This window comes from Phaseolus vulgaris, chromosome 3 (assembly GCF_051622355.1).
Source record: "Phaseolus vulgaris cultivar YP4 chromosome 3, ASM5162235v1, whole genome shotgun sequence".
NCBI lineage: Eukaryota > Viridiplantae > Streptophyta > Magnoliopsida > Fabales > Fabaceae > Phaseolus > Phaseolus vulgaris.
In genome coordinates, this window is record NC_143500.1 from 42,468,240 (window position 1) to 42,495,514 (window position 27,275).

The 27,275-nt window shown below is 33.3% G+C and overlaps 2 protein-coding genes and 3 long non-coding RNA genes across 16 annotated transcripts; 2 read left to right on the plus strand and 3 right to left on the minus strand.

The window, feature by feature from the left end:
- Positions 1-1,056: 1,056 nt before the first annotated feature.
- On the minus strand, positions 1,057-5,025 carry LOC137807739 (uncharacterized). 12 transcript variants are annotated; one of them, XR_016519129.1, is made up of 4 exons: positions 4,750-4,895; positions 4,578-4,603; positions 4,154-4,470; positions 1,057-1,470 (listed from the first exon to the last, which is right to left on the minus strand). It is a non-coding gene; the product is annotated as an uncharacterized LOC137807739 (long non-coding RNA). The 12 variants fall into 12 exon arrangements; XR_016519124.1 differs by having other exon boundaries at positions 4,345-4,470; positions 4,750-4,894; XR_016519128.1 differs by having other exon boundaries at positions 4,345-4,470; positions 4,575-4,603; positions 4,750-4,894.
- On the plus strand, positions 1,552-2,751 carry LOC137807740 (uncharacterized). The gene is made up of 2 exons (XR_011080595.2): positions 1,552-2,086; positions 2,254-2,751. It is a non-coding gene; the product is annotated as an uncharacterized LOC137807740 (long non-coding RNA).
- Positions 5,026-16,111: 11,086 nt separating the features above from the next.
- Positions 16,112-16,576, minus strand: LOC137805641 (uncharacterized). Its single transcript, XM_068605582.2, has one exon. It carries the CDS (start codon positions 16,574-16,576, stop codon positions 16,112-16,114), a length of 465 nt encoding a protein of 154 aa, XP_068461683.2.
- A 1,403-nt stretch (positions 16,577-17,979) lies between these two features.
- On the minus strand, positions 17,980-21,624 carry LOC137807741 (Leucine-rich repeat protein kinase family protein). The gene is made up of 2 exons (XM_068608519.2): positions 21,456-21,624; positions 17,980-21,298 (listed from the first exon to the last, which is right to left on the minus strand). Exons 1-2 carry the CDS (start codon positions 21,517-21,519, stop codon positions 18,078-18,080), a joined length of 3,285 nt encoding a protein of 1,094 aa, XP_068464620.2. The 5' UTR covers positions 21,520-21,624; the 3' UTR covers positions 17,980-18,077.
- Positions 21,095-21,893, plus strand: LOC137807742 (uncharacterized). The gene is made up of 2 exons (XR_011080596.2): positions 21,095-21,233; positions 21,622-21,893. It is a non-coding gene; the product is annotated as an uncharacterized LOC137807742 (long non-coding RNA).
- Positions 21,894-27,275: the final 5,382 nt, after the last annotated feature.

Consider the following 27,275-nt stretch of genomic DNA (forward strand, 5'->3'; position numbering starts at 1 on the left):
AGTTCAAATATGGCAGAATAATGTGTTTTTCCTTCCCTTTGGGTTTGTAAGGGGTGGAGGTATCTGAGAGTTTAAGTAAGTTTTTTTTTTTTTTTTTTTTAATGTTGAGTTGCTGAGTATGTATAAGGGTTGGAACACTCCTTAAGTGTTTCATTTTATTTTATTAATTCATTGCCGATAAAAAAAAAATATGGCAGAATAAAAAAATATTTAAATATAGTATTATTGTTAATACTTAATGTAGTCAATATTATCCTTAAATATTTCTAGTGATTAATATTATAATCAATGCTTCATATAATTTACATTATTATTAATACTTCTTGTAATTATTATTATTATTATTAATTATTGTAATTATTATTTTATACATTTAAATACATTAATATTAAATGTGTATACAATAAATTTTAAATATAGTTATCATTTTTAACCATATGTTATCTTATTCAGTAATTATTTTTTATCTCAGCTGATTAATATTTATACTTATAATTAATATTTGTTGCCATGCCATCAATACTATTATGAAATGCATCTACTTATATTTAATATAATATTGAATGTTTCGTGTAATTTATATTATTTTTAAATTTTAATCCGTTTTATCACGTGCAGATGTTAATAACTTGGATGGACAGACTGGAGCTCAAATTATAAACCTTATTTTTGGATCTTAAAACACAGATATATGTTATGAGATAAAAGAGGAGGAAGAAGTGAATATAGGGAAGAAACATTATAATAAAGTGTTTTCTAAATAACTTAGCCAATTGCTATATCCCAACCATGGTTGCACCTTGTACACACAGACACAACCATATGAAGATGAGTCATATCTTTGGGATATGGATTGATGCTTGTGTTCCCTTATGCGCAGTTGCATGTGGTCCTAGATTGGCCAAGTGCCCTTATTAAATTCCTTTAAAAATGAAATGACTAAACGGATTAGTGGTCCCAACTCCCTCATTTGGCACTAAGCAGAGATATGATATACATACCTTGAGACCACACTGGAACTTTGAAATTATGCCTTTTAATCTCTTGGGGCCACAGTAGATAATTTAGAGTAACATTTGTAAAAAGCTAAAGCTTAGGATTCATGTGGGGTACCCACATATATGAAGTATAATTATTACACTAATACTTTGTTTAAAACAAGAAGTAAAATAGAAGCCTTTTGTCTTCTGCTAGTACAGTTCTTTTCTCTTAATAATTAAATGGTTAATATAGTTAAAGGATGAAACATACTTACACAACGGCTAGAGATATTTTAATCCAGTGATGGACACTGCACAAATTTTCTATTATATTAGGTACTGTTTGATGGTGATGGAGTATGAGTTAGATGATCACATTTGTCCATATTTTGATCCAGCTTCGGTTCTGGGAGAGACGGACCCCAGCATCAAACTCAGCTAACGCTCACTGCAACTCTGGCCTTGTCTTATTGACTGGTTTTGGCATCGTCTGGAAATTCATCACACTAAGTCATTGACCCTTTTGCTAGCAGGGTAGTGCATTCAATAATAATAAGATAATTAATTAATTGTGCTGATCAATGAAACAGTAATGATTAAAGGTTAAAGACTAAACGGTCCCATAATTAAAAAAGTTTTCAAGTTTCAACAAGAGAAAATTGACAGATAAGAAGCACATCTCATATCTTACATGTAACTGAAAAGAGTGAAGGATGAAAAAATTTTAAAAGAGGATTTGCTTGTGTGGGGAGGGAGGTTCATCTTTTCCGAGGGAAAAAATCCAAAAAAGACGACCTGTAAAACCCAGGCAGGTTTGGCTTTATCTGGTGGAACTATTTGTTACAACCAAGGCTTGGTTGCCGCCTTTGCCAATTGTACCCTTAATTCTTCCTTTTTTCCCCTCTTTTTCGTGGATTTTCTCTTGTCTCTCCGCTCATTTCCGTCTCCTTAAATACCCCATAGGTTTATTGGTTCCAGAAGCAAAAACTACAGAGACCTGCTTGGAGCTCAAAGTCATTTTATGAGTAAAGCACAAGAACTGAGCATTCCCCTCCTCTTTGTTGGCCTTCTTTTACTCTTTCTGTCCCTCTGTTACATAATTAAGGGTACGTAGCTCTTGATTTTGCTGTCAAACGAGACTGTTTCTTTCTCTCACTCATCTCATCACACTCACATGTGACGCAGTGAATTAGCTAGCATTTACCCAGTATATGTGTTTAATTAAATCTTTCTGAGTTTTGGAATCTGATACTGTATTGTTTTGATGATGCAGATTCTAGTCAAGTTCAAGATGAAAATTGTTATCTCTCCCATTGGTGAAATGATGCGCTTGCCTGGCTCCCTGAATGCCATGTAAGAAGCCTGTCAAAGAAATTGTCAGCCTTTTTATTTGGCATGAGGGGAGTCATGCAGGCTAACTAGTCAATCATTTATGAGGAGAGTTGTACAAGTTTTGAAGATATAATTGCTATTTATTATGATTGGTAAAATGGTGAGTTTGGCTGACTCCCTGTACTCTATGTAAGAAGCTTGTCAAAAGGAACTCAGCGTTTTCATTTGACACAAGGGAGTCATACATGCAGGCTGACAAGTCACTCAATAAGATATGAAGAAAGTTATGTAAGTTTTGATGATGTTGATTGTTATTTACTCTGATTTATGAAATGATGGACTTGTCTGGCCCCCTATATGCCACGTAAGAAGTAAAAAACGATTTAACAACCTTATTTATTTGCCATATGGGGGTCATCCAGGCTAATTTGATTTTTAACCAATAGCCATGAAGATATGTTCAGAATACAAAATCCAACAGAAAAAAGTTATCCATCAACTTAAAAAACACAAGAAAAACAAAAGTAATTGACCAAGCAATTAAAAACAAATCAATGGCTTTCAAATTCCAATTAGTTGTAAACTGAAAGGGAGTTAATTAATAGCATTCACAGAGCTTAGGTTTCTTTAACTTATCAGCCTCCTAAAAGGTTAGCATTATTGGTTTTTCCATCATTTCGAAGGTAACCAAACCAACTAATAAGACCAACCACAAACACTCATCATTTATAAGCATCACATAAGAGCATTAAATATGTTTATGATAGAAGTGACAGAACTTTTCATTTCAATGCTGATGGTTCGTAGCAGGGCTGAAAGTATATAAGGTAACAACCTTTTCATTTCCCATTTATTCCTGATGCAAACGATCATTAGTGTCCGGTTGATGCACGAAATTGGAAATGGAAATGGTGCTTGGACTTGGAATTATGACATTTAGAAGTTCATCTAGAATTGGAACCACAACTCTAAAGTCCAATTCCACGGAATTCTAACATAATTAAAGCGAACATTTCTCAGTTCCAAACCTCTACCCGCCGCTAAATTACAATTCCTATGTTCATCCTCACTATTCTGTTGTTCTCTCCGTCTTTGTTGCTCCAGCTACCACACACAATGTCATCACCCCTACCATCACAATCCCTAACACCAATCACTGCCACCTGACTCCCACTGATTGCCGTCATAGTGCCACCCCCTTGCCCAACTACCACCACTCCAATCATCATTGTTGTCCTTGTAATTACCACAGCCAACAATGATTGCTACCGTGTCACTCTCATAATTTTGGTTGTTGCCAACATCACCTTACCCATTCCCCCCACCTCCGATAACCATTGTCACTCCTACCATCACCAATCACCATTCTTACCACATCAATTGCCATTACCACTCTTCCACTCTTCACCATTACCTCCACCACCACTCCTATCACTACCTACCATCTCCACCACCTATCCACCCCAACTATCATAATTGTACCCATAACTACTCCTAGCTAAATAGAGATGTCAAAAACGAGATTGAAATTAAACTTAGAATTGTAATTGTAATCTCTAATTCATTACGCAACACAAACATAGGAATTATAATTCCAAACCAATTAGAATTGGAATTGGAATTACAATTTTGAACGACAAATCCAATTCCATGCACCAAACGAATCCATAAATGTTTTATAATCAATCCATTACTTAGAAAATTTCAGAAACCATGCATCACTGAAATTTTTGTGAAAAAAAAAACGATAAATAATTCTCCTCAGAAATCATAAAGTTGCTATTCATAAGTAAAAAGGTCGGGGTACAACCATAACAGATTTAAAGACACGTCCATCCTACCTTATAGTGAAGGTTGGGTGAAATGTTTTAGTCAAAAACAGGACTTGAGGATACTGCTCCAGAACAGAGAAATTAAGCAGGAACACACACACACCCCTCGTAGGTCGGAGGGACCCCAATTGTAAGCAAAACAAACCAAGCAAATGTCAGAATCATCACAAACAGGTCGTAATTAACAATAGTCAACATACCTTGATAAGACTCATCCATTTAAAAATGTAAGAATCATCAAAGACTAGTTTAATATCAGAATCAACAATCTTTTTTCCCGCTGCACCTCTTTGTTCTCCTTGTACAGCCAGCCTTGCCCTCTATGCCTGCACTTAAAACACAACCCAAAAGGTCAAAGATCTTATTATCAAAGAATCAACTTTAAGCGAAATGCAAGAGATGCCATCAAAATTGGGAACAAACAAACCACCACCTTGCAAAGTTAATCCAAAATATAACCTACAAATCACAACAATTACATCTATTCAGATTCATTACCCATAAAGAAGTGAAAGTCACACCAATTACTGGCAACAATTGCATTCATCAGGAATTCTAACCAGAAAACAAAAAATTACAAAAATACTGAGTGGCAACGAACCTACATGCTTGATCGTGCAACATAGAGAACAATTTAATTGCAGAGTTAAGAAATTGATATATTTGACAATGCGTGAGTGTGAACAAACTTGAGAAAGCGTACACAAGATACAGATGACAAAGTATGGAGAATTTAGATGGAAAATGAATGAAAAAAAAGAGAGTAAAAAATAGATATATGTATGCAAAGTGCAAACCCTAAAGTAGTGGACCCCACCATGAAGACGATGGTCTCTGGTTCAGTTGACACCATACAAAAAATGCTAGTAGTTTTAGTTAAGAACACCAGTTCTAACAAAGAATAAGAAGAAGAAAAAAAAAACTAAAAATTAAGATTAAAATCAATTTATATATTAACTGAAAATTTTACGTAATTTCTTTATTTTTAATGTACATTTAAGTTCACTTTTACAGCATAGAAACTTAATTCTTAATTATTATTTTTCTTATTTTAATTTTTAAGATTCTTTTATGTGGAAACTTGTCTAAATATATATTTATTCTACACTAAAAAATGTAACTTCATACTTTTTATTTATTTATTTCATATTGTAATTCAATTTTTATTTTTTTAGGAAAATCAAATAAATTATAATACTTTTTTAATCTTGATAAAAATTCACAAGAAAAAAATAAATAAAATTTATAATTTTTTAAAATTGAAAAAAATAAAATTTATAATTTTTTAAAATTGAAAAAATTAAAAGTAATATATTCCATACAATTTGATTATTGTTATAATTTAATTAATGAAGATATTTTTAACAATAATTTTATATTTTTTTAATAATAGACAGAAAAATATTTTGAATATTCAATCTTTATCTTTATTTAGTTGTACTTTTAAAAAATAATTTAATATTTTTTAAATATATATATATATATAATTTGATATTTAAAAAATACGAATATCCATAAAATAATATATATATATATATATAATAATAATAATAATAAAAATTGTACTGATAGGGTAAAACCGAGAGGTTCATGCCGAGAACTACATAGTATAACAATTAAGATGATTAAGTTAAAACCGAGAGGTTTTGACCGAAAGCAATGAAGACAAAAGAATAAAACAAAAATATAAAAGTTGTAAAAGCCCAATTAGATAAAAACTTGCAAGAAATGTGCACAAATAATAAAAAAGGTGCAGAAAGAAGGCCCAAGAGTAAAGGGAAAGCCCATTAAAGAAACTCTATAAATAGGAGTTCAGAGATAGAAAGAGGTAAGAGTGATTTTATCTGATGAATATTAAACCTTTTCTGACTTTGGCATCGGAGCAACTTGCAGGTACCCCCACCTGTCGTGAGGAGAAGCCGAGAGCACCAGTCTAGAAGAGTAGCCGAGAGCACCAGCCTAGAAGAGAAGCCGAGAGCACCAGCCTAGAGGAGAAGCCGAGAGTGTCAGCCGAGAGCATTAACCGAGAGTACCAGCCAAGAGAAGAAGTCAAGAGTTCCCACCAAGGAAAGAAATTAAGTCCTGTTAACCTTTTTCGAGTATTCTTGGTCCTTGTTGTAAGAACAAAAATAAAAATGTGGATAAAAAAAATAAAGAACTTATGTGTTTTTATTAATATATATAACCTAATTAATTTATAAATATATATAAACTATTTTCCAATATATATATATATATATATATATATTTCCATATAATACATCCAAAATTAAAAGAAAGATTTTAAAAATATATAAGTAAATAAATTCATACAATATATATCTTTCTATACTTTCTTCTCAAAACAGTATTATAATAGTTCATAGCTCATGTGACAACAAATTAAAAATAAATATTGTTAAGTGATTGTATTAATTGTGATAAAAAAATGATTGTATTAATTTAATTATAATACAAATCATCCATTCAACATAATATATGAATAATTAAATGACTTTAAAAAAAATTAGAAATTCTAAATCTTAAATCTTAAATTAACAATCTAATCTAATTCTAACAACTTATAAACTTCTTAAAAACTTACACAAAAACTTATTAAATCTCATTTTTAGGTGGTTAGAAAAAAAATTATTGATTTATCACTATTTAATACTTTCATTTTTTTTATTCTTAATGGTCGTTTCACATCAATAATCCACTATATAATAAAATCATTCATAAAACTACATTCATATGTAAAATATATAGTCATATCTCATTCTCGAATATCATAAATTATTATATTTATTTTTTAATATTTTATGCTATTTTTTCATTGAACACTTTATAATGCATGGATCATTACATGTAAACTGCAATTTATAAACATCATTATCTAATCTTAACTTAAATCAGGAAAAGGAAAAGTTTTATCCACTAGATCACGTGTGTTAGTGTTTTCACTTCAGTTCTTAAAATTTGTTTAACATTTTTCTTTTATAAATGTACTGATAGGGTAAAACCGAGAGGTTCATGCCGAGAACTACATAGTATAACAATTAAGATGATTAAGTTAAAACCGAGAGGTTTTGACCGAAAGCAATGAAGACAAAAGAATAAAACAAAAATATAAAAGTTGTAAAAGCCCAACCATTCGGATGAAGCTGAGTAGGTGCGACATTAAGGAATTTAAGGACACCTATTTGAAAGTTGTTCAAAGGCAACCGAATATGAAGATCTCTAAAAAAGCAAGCATAAAAATAAAAAAACTCATAACTATCACCCTCTCGACCATGACAAACATTGTCGGCATCTCCAACACGCCGAAAAGAAATAATATCATTTTCAATGTCAGAATAATAAATTTGAGAATGGGAAAGGAAACTACGAAGTTCGATAGCAGAACGATATTTGGACAAATACTCTCGGACTTTAGGATTAACCCATTGGTAACTGGACGAAGATTTCTCTGAGGCAATACAATGCCGAATTCTTGAGGAGCATCAACAGCCGGTGCTCCATTTGAATCATTCATACAAGAAGGGGTAGCAGATGAAGACTTCGAGTCTTGACGATCCTCTTCTCGCACCACTCGCCCAGTTGATTCACCACCCGCGCTTGAAAAATCATCAGAAGCAGAAAAACTTGAAAGAGACATTACCTTTGCACGAACTGGTTACAGATTGAAAGAAAGCTGCTTTTCTCAATACACAACGAAACACATTCGTAAAAATTTAGAAGAAGACCCTATTTATAACCCAAAGTTACAGCAATCTTAAACCGTTCAAAAAGGTATAATCTAACGGTTGCAACAAGAAGTTCACGTCAAATCAACTTAACTCAGCAAGTTAAGGCACAAAAACCGAGGCATTCAATATCAAATCAAATCAAATGTCAAATATACTATAATTTATTAAGACATGAATATTTTACAAGACCTTAAAATATTTCTGTCTTGGGGGGCTAGTGTACTGATAGGGTAAAACCGAGAGGTTCATGCCGAGAACTACATAGTATAACAATTAAGATGATTAAGTTAAAACCGAGAGGTTTTGACCGAAAGCAATGAAGACAAAAGAATAAAACAAAAATATAAAAGTTGTAAAAGCCCAATTAGATAAAAACTTGCAAGAGGGGTGCACAAATAATAAAAAAGGTGCAGAAAGAAGGCCCAAGAGTAAAGGGAAAGCCCATTAAAGAAACTCTATAAATAGGAGTTCAGCGACAGAAAGAGGTAAGAGTGATTTTATCTGATGAATATTAAACCTTTTCTGACTTTGGCATCGGAGCGACTTGCAGGTACCCCCCACCTGTCGTGAGGAGAAGCCGAGAGCACCAGTCTAGAAGAGTAGCCGAGAGCACCAGCCTAGAAGAGAAGCCGAGAGCACCAGCCTAGAGGAGAAGCCGAGAGTGTCAGCCGAGAGCATTAACCGAGAGTACCAGCCAAGAGAAGAAGTCAAGAGTTCCCACCAAGGAAAGAAATTAAGTCTAATTAACCTTTTTCGAATATTCTTGGTCCTTGTTGTAAGAACAATAAACTTTTAGATCAGTCACTTTGAGTAATATAATTTATCGCTTAAACACATAATTAACAGCTTGAACAACTAAATTCTAAAAAAAAAAATATTATACAACTTGTTTTTCATGTGAACAGGAATTGTCGCTTTTCTCTTATTTAAGCTAAATTATGATCCATAATTTTCAGTATTAAAGTTTATTTTGTAATATATAAAAATTATTTATAACATTTAAATTATAAAATATGCATTATTTATTTAATTCAAATTTGTTTCTTTAAACGTATAAAAAAAATTCTTTACAAAATATTTATTTATAAAAATAATATTAAATAAAAAAACAATATTTAATATATTAAAAATAAGAGTAATGTAATAATAGTAATATATAAAAATTTCATTATCATTCATTTTAATTTTTATTAGTTGAACATAAAACTTGTTATGATGTCAATATATAAAAAGTAGACGTTGTTAAAAACTAAGATTTTATTAACTATATTGTTTATAGTTTAATATTTTTATTTGTATTCATATATACTGTGATAGGTTGATAGTGTGTGCATTCTAGGCGGGAATAAATGTATTCTTGTCTGAGCAAAACATCATTTAATTAAAAGAAGTAAGTTATTTAAATATAGATCTTATATGTAAGTTATATTAAAATTAAATAAAGTTGTTTATAAATAAAAGATAATTACATATATAAATTAAATTTTTAAAAATTTAAGTAATTAATATATATATATATATATATATATATAATTCATATTAAAACAACACTTTTATTTATAAGCATTTTCTGTTATGCACGGCCTATCCAATTTTCAGTGAAGTTACTTAAAAATAAAAATATGACTTTGACATAAATTCTTAAAATTAAATAGAGCTATTTATAAAATGAAGAGATATGTACATAAAAAAATTATTCAAATAACTTTTTTTTCAATTTATAAACAACTTTATTTAAATTTTAGAAAATTATATAGGATCCTTTTTATTTATAAATTTTAGAAAACATTACTTTCATTCTTTTATAAGTTGTTTCAAACTACTAACAAAACTTCTCAATTACTTATTCTGATTATTATTTTCCATAATGGAATTCACATCAACAACATATAAATTGGTGAGATATTTTAAAGTTTATTATAATTTATTTTATTTATACAAAATTATCTGTCAATGCATGAAGATTGCTTTCATTAAAAGTAAGTGGAGGTTAAATTACATACTTTCCTAAAAAAAATATATTTCCGATTTTATATTTTATTTTACTTTCTATGTTTATAATTTAGACCATTTCATAATTTTTTTTTAAATAAAAGCTTTTATGTTAGGCATCATTATGTAACTTGAGATCTCAATTAGGTTGACACTTCAAGTAACAACAATCATTTGTCATCACATGAAAAAAATATTATTAAAAAAAACAAAAATATGGGGGACTAGACCAAAACTCATATGTTAACAAAAATGATACATAGGTAGACTATACCTATTCATAAAGAATTCTAAGAACATACTAGATGGAAGCCTATTATAGCAATGAAAATATTCTCTATGAGTAAATCATAAATTAGCCAACTTATCACACGCATTCCCTTCACGAAAAATATGAGTAACCCTAAACCTAATTTTCCCACAGTAATTAAGACAAGTATTTCATCGATTACGAAGCATCTAAGGAACATTTGTCCTAGCAATAAACGCAACACAAACCAAAGCAGAATCACATTCCAGCTAGACATTAGTAAGCCACATCTTTTGAGTTTCCTCCATAGCATGTATAACCCCATAAAACTCAGCAATCAAAGCAATATGAACTCCAAGAAACGCAGAAAAAGCTCCAATAAATTCTCCCATAATCCCACAAAAAATACCTCCACAAGTAGCAAGACCAGGATATCCCCTTGCATCCCATCAGTGTTAATTTTAACCCAGCCTGGTGAAGGAAACTCCCATCTAACAAGAAGATGACGTAGAACTTTACCAGTACAAGTGTTAATACCAAAAAATTTGAGCACATTTAAATCGAACATATTATTTTTCATTGAAACTTTAGACGAATTACCCACTAGACAAGTTAAATCTTTAATAACCAAATTAGCTTTAGAAACCTCAATCTTATCCTGAAAACGAGCATAATTCCTCATATGTCATATCATCCAAATAGAAAAAGTTATCACAACAAGCTTAATCAATTTAACCAAAGAACTACCATCACTCTTAATAAAAGAAAGAAGATCATCCTTATTAGAGAAATGATAAGTAGGAAAAATGTGTCAAACCCAACTCCAAATATGCTAAGCATTAGATAATTCAAAAAATAAATGTTGAATAGATTTCTCGTGCTTTTCACAAAGCGTACACACAGAACAAATATGCAGACCTTTATTTTGAATATGCTGATCTGTAGGAAGCCACACATGAAAAACTATCCAAAGGACAGGACCTTTGGAAGGCGAAATATATGAAGACCAAATAAATTTACCTCAACCACAGGAAACTCCTGGATCCATGAAAAAAGTCCTAGCCGATTTAAGAGTGAGACGACCATACTCATCTAGAATTCAATTAGGAATATGCTGTTCCGCCCCAACCATGATATGACTAAAAAGATTAGGCATCTACTGTAAAGACAAAGGAATATTCCAATCACCATCTGTCCAAAACTGAGAGACTGTATCTGAAATACTAGCACCATCAGATAATCTTGCAATATTTGCTAAAGAAGTAATAGCACACCATTTATCATTCTAGAAATTAATAAAAGAACTTGTACCAACAGTCCAAGAAGTATAATCAAGTATAGTAGAATAAATTTTTTTAATTCCAAGCCAAAAAGATGAAGATCTATAAACCAATCGAAACTCGTATTTTGATTTAAGGACCCTTGCTTTCAAGAGCAAAGACCAAGGCCTGTTGCTATAAGCAAAGTTCCAAGCAAGCTTAAGAAGATATGCATTATTTTTATGGTGAAGGTTAATAATTTTCAAACCTGCATTCTCAAGGGAAGAACAAATCGTATCCCAATTAGCAGTAGTTATACCTTTTTTCAAAATATCACAAGTCCATATAAAATGTCGACACCACTTGATGAGAGTCAAGTAAAGGAGGTTTTTATTAATGAAGGAAGAGGCAATTCACCATCACACTTGAAGTTCTTCCTTCTAGTCTTCTCAAAATTAAAAGAAGACATAAAATAAAGAGAGGCCCAAGCCCAAAGCCCAAACCCAAACCCAAGTCCATCCTATGAAGGGCAAGGCCAAGTATTAAATAATAAAGAATATTGTTGAAGGTTCTTAGAGGGAAACATTAGAAACCTCTATTGTTAAAGCATCTTTTAATCTTTAGTTAGGAGTCTTAGGGGGTGTGTGTTAGTAAATAGGTGTAGGAGTAGAAAAGGAGGTGGCAAAGTGAAGGAAGAGGTCACACCTTCCTCATGCATTGATTTAGGCGCCAATTCTAGAAGCTTTTTGGGAGGGAGTTTTTGGATTTGTGTAGCTTACATTTCAGCACCTTAGGCTATAAATAGAGGTGCTCTCTTTGTAAATTTCAGATTTGAATTTTGAAGAAAAGAAACTATACTCAAATTTTGAGTGATCATTGGAGAGCTTTTGAGCCTTCTTCTCTAGTCTCATCTTGAAGGATCCATGGTGTCCTCAAGTGGCGGCAACACACTCATCTAGGAGCAACCATCCTTCTAGTGGCGTGATCATCCAACCATTCTTCCATCTTCATGAGCACTCTCTTCTCCTTCATTTCTTCTTTTGTTGTTTCCTTGTCTTAGCTTGTTTCCTTGTTGTTTTGGTTCGGCATTTTCAGATTTGATTTGTGTAGCTTCGGTTCTTTTATGTTCCTAGCTGTTCTTCATCTTATTCTCTTCTTTTTCCAGCTTTTGTTCGGTTCAAATTAATTTCCAGCTTTCTAATTCAGTTTGCTTAGCTTTTGTGCCTTTTTGTTCGGTTCAATTTGACAATAATTGGATCTTCTATATGAGTTTGTGTTTTGGCACTAGTTTTGGTGAGTTCTTGTTCATAGAACCTTGATCCATTTCTATGATAAAGTGCCTAGCTCTTAACCAACTCAAGATGATTCCTAAGAATGTCAAGAATCATTCTAATTGTGCTAGTGGAATCACATCACCACTGCTCAACTTGCTTAAGAAGAGAAACAAACCATTTATACAAATTAAAACTATAATCTAGAAGACTTGTAATCATCGTATTGACCAATTGAACCCGACCCATCATGCTAAGAGACTTACCTTTCCAAGAAGCTAGCTTCAATTTGACTTTATCAGCCAAAGGTTGAAGAAAACGACCCTTTGGAGCACCAACAAAGATAGACACTCCTAAATAAGTGAAAGCAAAACAATCATGACTACAAGAAAAAATACGTTGAATTTTGGTAACAAATCTTGTACAATTATCTATGGTGAAAAAACTACTCTTAGAATTATTAACATATTGACTAGAGAAATCACCATATGTTTTAAGAAAAATACTCAAATTTCTAAGAGACTTATTATCCGCCCTACAGAAAATAAAAATGTCATCCGCATATAAAATATGAGAGAGTGAGAAAACCTTGCGGACTAGCCATATGTAGAATCTTCTTATCATTCACAAGCTTTGAGAGACCTCTATTAAGAACTTCCTCTGCAAGACAAAAAAGTAGAGGAGACAATGGATCACCTTGTCTAACACCTCTACTACAAGGAAAAAAAACCCACCAAACTGCCATTTATTCTGATAGAAAGCATAGCCGAACGGAGAATAGTACTAATCCAACCGACAAACGAGGGGTGAAAACTAAAGCGTGACAAAACTAATTTAGTAAAAACTTCCAACTCAGAGTGTCAAAGGCTTTGTGAATATCAACTTTGTAAGCCACATTACCTCTGTGAACCTTTTTAGAAAGCAAAATAATAGCTTCAAGAGCAATACCAATACAATCTTGAATATGTTTGCCTTGCACAAACCCATACTGATTAGGAGAAATAATTATGGCAACCACAAGAGCAAGCCGATCTGCCAAAATCTTGGAAATAATCTTAAATTTAAAATTAGCAACAACAATTGGCTTGTAATCTTCAATGGATTTAGCACCCTGAATCTTAGGAATAAAAGAAACCACATTACTGTTCATTATAGGGAGAACCTAGTTTTGTTTAAAAAAACTGTTGGACTGCATTGCACACATCTGTCCCAATAATTTCCCAACAAGAATGATAAAATACACCACCAAAACCATCAGGACCAGGAGCACTATTACCATTAAGGTTAAAAACAACATTCTTGATTTCTAAAAAATTAGGACACTTATTCAACATCATATTCTCCTTAGAAGAAACCAGCTCATGAATATAAGTACCAATTAAATCTTTCATATTGTTTGTATCCTGAACATGAGAAATAGACTTAGCATAAAGAGTTTTATAAAAGTCCAAAATATGTTCCTCAATGAGTTTAGGATCCTCAATAACCACATTATTAATTCGTAGACGATGAATCCCACTAGAATTATTTCTCCTCTTGACCACAACATGGAAAAAAGCAGTATTTTTATCTCCTTCTTTAAACCAGAGCATCTTAGCCCTTTCTTTCCAAAACAAATATTGACAGTGAAGAGTCTGATCAAGCTCCTCCTTAGTGATCTTTTCTTGACATGGAAACCCATCAATATTAGACATACTAGCAATCTCTAAGGTTTGTTGAATACCAAGGAGGAGACCATACTTAAGAAGAACTGCATTGTGAACATTACCATAAGAATTTTGATTCCAGTCACAAAGCTCAACTTTCAACCTTTTTAACTTATGTTGTAAAATACATATAGGACAACCAACAACCTTATTAGCCCAAGAATCATGAATAAGCTTCATACAGGAAGCGTCTTGAAGCCACATAGAAAAGAAACGAAAATTGCTACCCTTCCTCAAAGAATTACTAGCAAGACTAACAAGAATAAAGGAATGATCAGAACAATTTTTAACAAGAACCTGATAAGTACAAGAATCTCATTCATCCAAACACACTCCGTTACATAACGCCCTATCCAATCTTCTTGAATTCTATGCAACCCTCTCCTTCCATTACACTAAGTATAACAAGTTCCAGTAAAAGGCATACAAGAAAGATCATTAGTGTTAATCCAATCAAGGAATTCATTGCAAGAAACTTGATTAGGAGTCACCCCTCCTTTACAGTCATCCGCTGAAAGCACAACATTAAAATCTCCCATGATACACCAAGGTCCTATGAAGGAACTAAGATCCGTCCACAAAAATCGTCTAGCCCATATGTGGTAGCACCATAAACACTTGCAAGGCTAAAACATTTATCATGCAAATGGCAAGTTACAGAAATAAATTGTTCATTTACCAAGAAATTTTGGACCAAATTAGGAATCGACAAACACCAAAGCTTAGCAGCTTTATTAACAATATGAGACGTAGTCACCAAATGCATATTAACAAATTTGAAAAGGACATCAAAAGCATCAGTGTATGGCACCATAGAATCAGCAAGAAAAACCAAAAGATGTTTATGTAGTTTGAGTAAACTAATCAACATCTCCACAGTTTGGTGGTTTCCCAATCCTCTAACATTTCAGAAAAATGAAGAGACCTTCATTGCGACATTGTGGAGAAAACTGTCTTAGCAGTTTTTTTGGATTTACCATTCCCCTTAGGAGATCTCCCTGGTTTTCTTTTAGTGCAAACTATTTTCTCCCCAGTATCACTGGCATCCTCCTCCATCTCGTTAGGATCAGCCCAAAATTTTGCAAGAACATTTGTATTTTCCAAACCATCAAGAGAGGAAAAGTGATTTTGCAGGACCAACGATAGTGCTTTAACATCCCCAAGAGATTTAGTCTTCTGAGGTTCAACAATGGCAGTAGATATACCAATATAAGGATCACCTTCCACATTTGTAGTGTCCAAACCATCAAGAGAGGAAAAGTGATTTTTCAGGACCAACAACGGGATGGTACTGTCACAATAGCAGAGACCTCCACATGATGACCATCAATTGGAGTATTGGGTAGAGCTGTAGTATGAGCAGGTGATTTAACTCACTGGGGGGAGATGGGACGCAATGGAGGTGATGCCACCACAGGAGCCGAGACCTCCATATGATGAGCATCAATAGGAGCATGAGACTCGGAGCCCTTGACTTGCATAACAGCATGTGAATTCCTTAGCGTCCCCGTTTCTGGGAAATCCGAAGTGTGAGTGGGCAATCTCTGCCTGGATTCATAATCCGAGGCATCTTCAAGAGGAGACATATTAGCAAAATCATCCTCCACTCCACCTGCTTTATCGGAAGCAGGGTGACCCTGCTTTAGCTTCGCCAGAAGCATCAATGGTCAATTTATCAGTGTAACCTTCCACGTGCTTTGGCTGCGGATCTTTCTTCCGATACTTTTTACGTTGTTTTGGAAGCGCAGTCCTCCCCTGATCTCATTCATTATAAATTATCTTCTGAGAAGATTTATGTTGAGACCCAAGAGCACGACCTTGATCATGAATCACTCGGTATTGAGCAAGCTCTTGGCCTATCATCTTACAGTGAGAGCAAAAAGGAGGGAGCCATTCATATTCCACACCAGCTATAAAGGTATAGTCTGAACGTTCAACCCAGAGATGATCAAAAAGAGGAGACAACATATCAATATTCACCAGCATTCTAGCAAACATACCCATTTTCTTTCTCATAGTATTCTCATCCAAAGCCAAAGGAGTACCAAGACCTTTGATGATGGAAAAAATCACCTTTGGCCTCCAATACTCCAGAGGCAAACTATAGATTCTAACCCAAGCCTGAGTTTTGGTACTCTCCATGGTAGTTGGAACAAAATCTTTGTCTAGGCAAAAAGTCTCAAGAAACCCGAAGATAACTTCAAGGAACCCATCCCGAGAACCCATCGCATGTCTTCTAAAGAAGCAAACTCAAACTCGTAAAAACCCTTCTCGAAAGGAATTGCTTTCCACGGTCCAAGAGCCTTCCACACCGACTACAACTTTTTAGTTAAGTCCAGGTGTGTGAGAGATTTATCCCCCTTAGAAAGAATAACCCGACCATGTAAATGGATTTTACAATCCTCAAGACCAGTCAAGTAGTATGTCTCATCGATTTGGACCACGATCATGTCTCCCTTAATATAAGGAGTGGGTAACTCGGACAAAGGAATATCACATGTAGTTCCCAAAGCCTGAGCAAATGTTTTCCTTGGACCAGGCATAACATATACGTTCTTATGAGGAGATACTTCTCGATACATCAAACAACTCCATGGGATGAGAAAACCCGTAGAACCCCCACCATTCCCAATAGCTAACAAGTTACCGCCCACAAAGTTGCTACCCGCCACAGAACTAGCCAACAAACACACCGCAGGCCACTACAAAACCACCATGTGAACCACCAATAAGCCCGTCACACTACAACCGTCGTCGTCACGCTTCGCCTGCGCGCCCTACCAGACCACCGCGCGAGCCACCACCCTACGCGCACACCACAGTGGCACCGACGAGCACCTGTCGTGGCGCAACCACCACCGTTGCCACCAAACGCGCGCGCAACAACCATGAGAACGCACCGCAACCACCCGCGTCTGCGTCACCTCACTCACATCGGCCTTCCACTCTGTCACACTCTTTATGTTTAAGTTGTCAACTTATGCGTGAGATTATATTTTTATGAATGATCTGATAATGGTCCGATAACAGGAGGATTGATAAGCCACATAAACTCTCATACGATAGAGTTTAAATAATTCTGATATCATATTAAAATATAAACTTTTGAAAACTCAACTATATAAAATTCACTCAAAAACATAAGGTTTATATTTTCTTATATATTATATAAAAAAAATGTCTTAATATCTAATAGATATTCAAAGTGAGATAATATAAAGTTATAAAACACATTTAAAATAAAAATAGTATAACATAAAAGTTCATTCCAGCTAAAAATAGTCTCTTTGCTTCCATAAAAAATGTTGATATCCATGTGGTATGTTTTATATATTTTTTATTTAATAAATTGACGTATACATACCAATGTAAAAAAAAATTAAACTGGTGAAAAATAATGAATGATTTATTTGAGTTAGAAAATATGGAAAAATAATAATTATCTTTCAAAAACTAATTTAGACACTAATGTCACATTTTAGAAAATTTGTGTTTTAAAATGTGATGATATTTAAATTTATATATACTCTAAATAATTTGAATAATTAGGTATTTTTAATATAACTAATATTATACCGTTAGATGATATTAGGAGAGAAAATAAGGCAAAATGACTAAAGGAGAAGGTGTTGAGAAAATTGAGAGACTTGTTTAACATGATGAATGAAGTGTTTGTATGTAAAATATGTTACATGATCTTACAGAAGAATTCCCTAAACAAAAATGACTAAACAAGGTATCCATAACTGGAGTGGGGAATGGGGTTAAATATCTTAATGAGCATAGCAAGAACCTCTTTCATGTTAGGCCTAGCCTGTGGTGCATCAGCTGTGCACATCACCCCAATCCTCAGCAACTCACTCATCTCCTGAGCCCCACCAAGAAGCCCAGAACCCATCACCAAAACTGGCACAGAACGACTCAACCCATGATGATTATGACGGTGTCGTCCATAACCCATAACACGCCTAGCCCATTCCACCAAGCACTCTTCCCCTCCATCCACTGCTCTTCTTTCTGCTGCAAGCTCCATAATCAACACCCCAAAACTGTACACATCCCCTTTTGTAGTAGCCTGCCATGTGTGTCCATATTCAGGTGCAACATACCCCACTGTCCCAGCCACCATAGTGCTCACATGGCTATCCCCAACATCAACCACTCTCGCAAGCCCAAAATCAGTTACTTTGGCCTTCCCATCTTTATCTAGTAACACATTACTAGCCTTCACATCTCTGTGCACAACAGAAGGGTAGCACTCGTGGTGTAGATACACTAGTGCACGTGCCACATCAATTGCCACTTCTAGCCTCCTCCTCCATGTCAAACGTGTTCTGTCAGTCACTACATCCTCCAAGCTTCCACCCTCTATGTACTCATAAATTAGTATCTTTTCTGACTCGTTTAGGCACCAGCCGTAGAGTGTCACCAGGTTTGGATGAGGCCAACCAAAGCCACGACCACTCAGAACCTCCATTTCAGCCTTGAATTCCTTCTCACCCTCCAGGCCTTCCCTTTGGAGCTTCTTCACTGCCACTTGTCTGCCATCTGAAAACACTCCCTTGTACACTGTTCCAAACCCTCCTTTTCCTATGATTCTGTCCTCTGAGAAGCTGCTAGTTGCTTTCAGAATGTCGGCATGTGTGAAAGCTGTCTTGTTCAAACGGATGACCTTCACTGTGTCGGACATCCATGGTGAGGATCCCGAGCTGCTGGAATCATGCCACTGTTTTGTCTCCCTCAAGAGGTATCTTGGTTCATCTGAAGGGCCTTTCACCGATACGCAGACTAAGATAGTGAGAAGTCCACATACTATGAAAACCAGTGTTATAACCGCAAACACCAAAAACATAGACAGTCTCGAGGACTTTTTATGGTCTTTTTGAGAGGTGGTGTTTCTATCATTGGTAGTGTTCTGAATAAACTCGGGTAGGATCAAAAGGGGGTTGCCTAAATATGAATTTTCTTCAAAGGTAACGAACTGTCCGTTTGATGGGACCTCACCTGATATGAAGGGATTGTATGAGATGTTGAACTTGTTAAGCTCTGTCAATTTGTTTAAATTCGTTGGAAACATTCCCGAGAAATTGTTGTATGACAGATCTAGATTCATCAGGCATTTCATGTTGCCAATTTCTTGGGGAATTTCGCCTGAAAACTCGTTTCTTGTGATGTTTAATACCACCATGGAAATACTTCCTATCTCTCGAGGTAACTTCCCAGAGAGATTGTTGAACCCCAAGTGCATCATGCTGAAGTTGACCATTGACCCAATCTCTGGAGGAATTTCACCACTGAGCTGGTTCGAACTTAGCTGAATATACCCGGATATCTGTGTTACACGAAAGGAAGAACCAGGTTCACAAAACGGGAAAACACCATACCCTTTGATCAGTTTGTCCCAAAGTTCTCTACATTTTTTCCTTGTTAAAAGGCTATACACAAAGCTGAATGGAGGGTAATCTGCAGGTATCCATCTCCTCATTGCCAAACATTCACCAGATCCAGCAACCATTCTATAGTTTTTCCTATTGTATTCAAATGTGGCCATTGCATTCCTTCCAATTTTGGACAGTTCAGAAGGCAATTTTCCAGAGAGCTTATTGTTGGCAAGGTTTAGCCATAACAAGCTTGAACAGTTTCCCAACTCTGGAGGGATTTTTCCAGTTAAAGAATTGTTTGCGAGCATCAACCATAAGAGGGAGTTCAAGTTTCCAAGGGTTGGTGGTATAGAGCCACTCAAATTGTTGAAGGCAAGGTCAAGCGCTTGCAGTTGAGTCATGTTTCCAAATTCCGGTGGAATGGATCCATTGAACTGGTTGTAGCATAACATTAGAAACTTCAGACTTGACATTTGAGAGATCTCAACTGGTAACGGACCTGAAAAGTTGTTGTAGCTTAGGTCTAACCGCCAAATGTTTGGCAATGTGAGAATTCCTGAGGATTTCAATCCTCCAGTGTAATTATTTGAGTGCAACAGAAGAAAACTCACTTGCTTAAATTTTCCGAATATCTCTTGTATTTCCCCACCAAATTGATTTCTGCTCAAATCCAAGAAGGTCAAATTGGTTAAGTTCAGAAGGGACTCGGGAATCTCTCTTGAAAAGCTGTTGTTCCCCAAGTACAATGCTTTGAGCTGCGAAATGGATCCTATCTCTACAGGAATACCCCCAGTAAATTTGTTACTAGAAAGATTCAGACTGCTTAAATTCTTGCAGTTATCAAACCCCTTAGGTGCCTCACCAACAAATCCATTTTGCGAAAGGTCTAGTTCTTTAAGGCTACAATTCAAAGGCAAAGCTTCCAAAGGAATAGTCCCACTTAGATGGTTCTCCGCGACAGAAAACATTTTGAGCCTGGCAAACTTCATCCACAAGCTTCCACTCAGATTGTTGGTGCTCAAATCCAAGTACTGCAACATGAGACATTGATCAAAGCAGTTTTCAATCCTGCCAGTCAAGTTATTATTACCTGAGACGTTCAGAGTGACTAAATTGTCACAAATGGCAGGGAAATTCAATCCAATATCCCCAAAAAATCTGTTATTTGACAAGTCCAGTGTGTGCAAGCTTGTCAATCCAGTCAAGTTCAGCTCCCCTTCAAGAATATTATGTGATAGGTTGAGATGCACGAGCTTGTGGCAGCGCCTCAAGTCCTCAGGAATCTCACCAGAGAGCGTGTTCTGAGAGAGATCAAGGTGCACGAGTTCAGTGAGCTGCGAGAAATTCTTGAATATCTCACCGGTGATGTCACTCCGAGAAAGGCTTATGCGAACCACCCTCCCCGTAGCACTGCATGAAATTCCACTCCATTCACAAGGATTGGAGGTACTGGTATTCCAGTTTATGTACGCTCCTTTGTCTGCAAGAATTTTGCTGTCCAGGTACGATTTCAGCCTCAGCAGAACCTCTTTGTCTGTTTCCAAAGATTCCCCTACAACAACGTTACCTACCAAAACCAAACCCAAACAAGAAATGCATCGGTTAACTCAAAACCACAAGTTTATATAACAGAATCACCAACCTTTGCAACACAATAAAATAATACTAATCCTCGAGAAGACAATAAAGCAAATAAGAGCTTCACTTAGAAAAAGAATGGGTACCTGAAAGAAGGACCAAGAAAAAGAACAAGAGTAAGCCACAAGAATGAGTTTCCTGCTCTGACATTAATGTTGCTACGAGAAGTTTTCCTTTTCTTTTGTTTTTCTTCTGTTGCCTCTCCTCTTGTTTTTCTTTATTGAGCAAAACTCATGTGCTGATGATTGCCAGAATAAAATAAGAGTGACTCAAGAACGTGAGGAATTGGAAGAAGCCATGGGGAAGCGTGTTGGACTGGAAGGTGCAGCAGCAGGGGGACAAAAAGGAAATGGCAACAGGAATTTTCCTGTGCATTATATGTTTACTCGTTGAAGATACGTGCGTTCAGGTCTGAGGAATTATTGTAATTTAATGAACGGTTGCTATGATTATGTTAAAACAAAAGAAGAGTATGCTCTGCTTGATGTTGTTTGTTAATGAATGTGAAATAGGTTGCGTGTTTCTACTTTGGGGGCATTAATTTATTCAACCATTCATATTTATCAATGGTAGCATAAGGAAAAGATAAAGAAGCTCACGTTTTCGACCAGAGACCGGTCGAGCCGCCGTTGCTGACCGGTTCGAACAACATTGCCCCGCATGGGTTTGAGTTTGACCTCAGACTCAACAAAACAGCACAACAAGGACACGGTTTACGCTGATAGATAAGGAGGTTTTTACATAATTTTTTTATATAAAAAAGAAAAGTACGTAATAACATTATCAATGTAGTAAAAAGTATTACAACCAATGTTTATGTGACGTCATAAATATAATTTAAAGAGTGTGTTGTTTAAGGAAAAGTTAGAATGAGAAGAGCGTTTTGTAGGTAGATGGCTTTTTGTGAATTTCGTGGAAAATTTGGCAACTATTTATGGGACAGCATATGTTAATAAGGTAACGCGGTTGGATTTAGACGAGGTTGAATGAAACTGAAGGTAGTTAATAATAGTGTATCTTATATGTAGTTTGAATAGCTATATGTCATGTTGGTGAAAACAAGTAAAAGCGAAAGGAACCTCGTACCATGTCACAACAATTTGGTATGCAATACCTTTTTTATGTTTTCATTCCAAGAAACTCGGACACTCCTCTTAAATGGTGTGTTGAGTATCGGACACGGACACTCGTGTGATACTTGTAAAATACGTATCTGTGAAGTATCCAATTCAAAAGTATGTGTTAGATTTCTGACAATTCTAGTACGGTTCTAACACAATTTTAAAAAGGAAAAATACATTAATTTTCTAAAATCAAACTTTATTGTATAAATTGTTATTATGATTATAATAATAAGAAACAAATCTTTGTAAACCAGTAATGAAAAACATATTTCTGCTCCAAAAAATAATTTGAAACATACTCGTGCACATAAATCTTTATTGTCAATTTACATAATTCATAATTATATAATATATAGATTCGTGTCTCTGTGTCCTACATTTTAGAGATTTCAGGTATATTCGTGTTCCTGTCTGTGTCGTATCAGTGTCTGTGTTACATAAATCCCAACAAAAAACTAATACATCACCAGATAAAAAGTGTTTGTAAAAATTTAAAATTAGAGGGTATTATAATTTTAGTTAAAGTAAAAAGTAGTCAGCTAAAGTATAAAAATTTGAGTTACTTAAACTACGTCCCGTAATGTTATATTTTAATTTATCTTTAACTGAATATGATAGGAAAAGTTGCATATTATTTAACTATGTCTTACGTTTGGTAATCGGTCATACTTCATATCCCGACCCAGTTTTGGATTAGCCTGCAAGTTGGTCTAGTTTTATATACTTTGTCAACTTTACACAAATTAAAAATAAAGCAAGCATAGTTTGATACATTTAAAAAATATTTTTTTTTTATTTCATATATTTGATGATGACATGATGAATATATAATGTATTTTCATTTTGTTCTTTATAGTTTCTTTTTATTAATTTCAGTTCACTTGTAAAAGTCTATGAAAACTATTTTTATTAACTTCACAACCGTAGATAGAGATATGTTGCATCACATCCCATCTCATAACGTTTATATATCAATATACACATTGTGTTCATTACGCTTGAGGGAAGAAACCCTTTAAAATAATGATGATCACATAAAATTAATTGAATTAAATAAAAATTATCACTCTTACATAAACTAAAAATAATTATTTTTTAAAATTTGAAAATAGGAATGTAAATAAGAATAGTAACGAAAAAAATGTTATTTGAAAAGAATAGTGAAGACAATTGTAAACGAAAAAAAGTGACGAAAGACAAATATTCAACGAATTCGTACGTCCATCCAATGAGATTAAGACATGTCACTATTTCAGAAACGTTTTCTAAAATCATGGTTTGACATTTTTCAGACACGTGCCATCTTTAAGAAAATGGTTCAACTTGGTTAATATATGTGTCACGGATTTACAATAATTTGCGTATTCTATTATCATGGAAGAGAAGAAGTATTTGGCCTCACAAATTATAGAGTTCTTAATTTGCGACATCAAATGTGTTCAAATTAAGTTAAACGTTTAAAATAATTTTCAAAATGTATTAAATAATGTTAGTCTAATTTTTTATTATATTTACTTAAAAACAAGCATTACTTTAAATTTAAATTCATTTAAAAATTATAGTACTTTTTTTTCTTAACTTAATTTTCAAACCGAAATCCAACCAGAATGAAATGAATTTGGACAAACATTATTTTAATAGTATAATGAAAAATAACCTAATAACATATTAGTATTGGTATGGTTTTAATAATTAATATGAAAATAACAGTTTTATTATACATAATAGTTTGTGATTAAATAAAAAAATTAAACCATTAGCACATACTATTTTTTGTCTTTTTATTTCATAAGTTGCAAACTGGAACTAGTTGAAATTTTCTGTTTATCTGATATTTTATTTTGGGTCATCAGTTCTTTGAATTGAGATCAAATAAGGCAGATTAGCCCTTATTTAGTTGAAACAACGGGTACAATTCAATTTTCAAAACATTTTTTTTAAAAAAAATATTTTCTTGGTGAGTATAAATATGGTGATTTTTATTATTATTTTTGAAAATTCTTTTTATTGATTTTAGTTCTCATATTTTTTCCTTTTTAAACAATGCATATCGTCATTTAAGAATTACTCCCATTTAGATACACTATGAGTATTTGTAATTTTATATATGCACAATGGTCTTAACGTCACATCATAAAATAACAATAATAATATATTATCCATTTAGATATACGAAAGAAATAACAAAAAATAATATTAATATCACAATATAAAATTAATACCCATTTAGTAATTACGGATATGAAATGAAAATGTTTTTTTCTTAAATATTATTCAAATAACTTTCATTTTAATAACAGTATTTTAAGAAGAAGAGTATCGAAACATAAATAAGTTACGCTAAACTTATGTTTAATCATACTTAATGTTTTAAACTTTAACTTAAACATATATTTATAATTACTTCAGAACACTAAGCTGAGTGAACAAGAACAATCCTCTGTGGGACTTTCACGTGACACAACTTCTAAAAGACCTCATTCTTCATTATTCCCGTTACAAAACTGTGTAAGAATTTATATGATGAATCAACGGATTTGACTGAATATCTCACCATCAATTTATCTCTTCACTATAAATATTAGTCTCACTTGTTGATTATGGTAATTTTAAACCTATTGCTCAAATTACCAAAATAATTTAATAAAATAAAAATTACTTATATATATATATATATATATATATATATATATTTAGTTATCTATGAAACGTGGGATTCCAATTATTTTAGAGCGGCGCGGTCAATAGTAAGTCAATAATTATTGTAAATGTTATTAGTATTATAAAAAAGGTTTCTTATTAAAATTCTCCATGGAGAACCTTAAATATTAGACATAAACCACCCTATTGTGACTACAACATCATTCATGTAACATTTTTAAAACCCTCTCCTTTTCCCAATCGATAAGAAGCTACATGCCCCGTATTTTAAAAAAGATTGAAACCAAGTTAACAGTCCACAAATTTAATTATTTAGTTCAAAACATAAACTCGTCTCATACTTTTCACATAGAGTGAAAGGAACATATTCCGTGTCTGCTTAATCTTTCACAACTACTTTATATATGATGTATATCCTAAAGTCATATTACACGTGATTTTTACTTAATTAATAGTATAAACTATGTACAAAAACTAAAAAAAAAATTATATTTTTCAGTAAAAATTTTAAACAATTAACAATTATCTAGCTAGTTAAGAAAGTAAGATTTTGTTTATAATGAAATGGTTACAATAATATATTTTCTTATATGTTTTGAGTTGACTATTTAAAATAATTAATAGAAAGCAATCATAAGTAATTAAATAGTAATGTATTGTATACGATGAGATAAATAATAATATTATGATACTGTATCATTTACGTCAATAGTATAGATCCTAATTAAAGTATGAATTTGACTAAGTGAGTACTTTTTAACCTAACTTTGTCTACTAATGGACAGATTAAGTCAATGTTTTAGGTTGCATTGGTCATTTAATCTCCAGCTTTCACTTGCTCTCCCACCTCTTACTAAATTTAGAAGCACTTTTTTTAATCTCTTCCTTGTTTTCAACATACAAATTCACCCATTTCATCATAAACAAGGTGCCAATTTTGAAATGGTTGGAAGAAGCAAAATCTTATTTGTTAACCTCCAATCAGGTCAACCATGATGTTCTTCTCCAACTTTGGTTTCAAATCCTATGCATCTTATATAATTTAAAGAAAAATGTTAGCAAATACGTTGTTTAATAAATTTTTATTAATAATTAAAAGTTTTAGAAATAATAAAATAATATGAATCTATTGCTCTCATCTCATATTTATAATTGATCATTTCAACATATTTAAACCAAAATATCAAAGTGTGTTCCCAAGACTCCTTTTTATCGGAAATAAAAATAAGTAAATCACTTGTTTGAAAAAAGTTTCTGACTGTCAATAATTTTTGTAGCAGAGATTTATTTATTGCTTTTAAAATAATAAAGCAACCCACGATTATGCTTTCGAAAAAAAAAATGTAATCGAATATTATCGGAAGAACATTCTCTTGATCAAAATCCACTTTATTTCTTTCTTTTTGTTAGATATAATCCTGGTTGGCTCACACGTGCATAAAAATTAAACCATATTCAACCACATTAAAATAAATATTCAAATACACATATTAATTCCAAATTATATTCTATCGATAACTACTTATTATAAAATAGATGATAATTTGTTATTCATACAAGTATTTAAATATTCAATAATTTTTTTTTCAAATTCAATTTATAGTTATCTAAATCTATATTTTTTAATATAGTTTAACGAATTTATCTCAAATTTAAATTTATATTTTTGAATTTTAAGTTTGATCTATTTAATTAGCTTTAAATTGGATATAAATTATATAACTATATAAGTTAAGCTTTCAAGAAAGTTGGATCGGATCATGCCGAATTCAACTTAAATTGGGTCAACCTAAGTTAGGTTTGGTCATGCCACACTCAAGTTAAGTTGGGTTAGGCGCACCCTCAAGTCAGGTTAAACCTAAGTCAAGTCATTTTAAAACTAAGCTAAATTGGGCTAAGCTAGACCTAAGTCAGTGATGATAAGATCGGGTCCAAGTCAAGCTAATCGAACAATAATCATGTCAAGTCGTGAAGTCAAGTTGGATCGATCCCGAGTCATTCGAATCGAGATCGATCCATTTAGATTGAGTCAAGTTGGGCCCAAATAGATAGATTCATACCTATATTAGGTTGAGTTAAGTAACTCAACTCAAGTTAAGTTAGGTTGGGCCCAATTTAGAC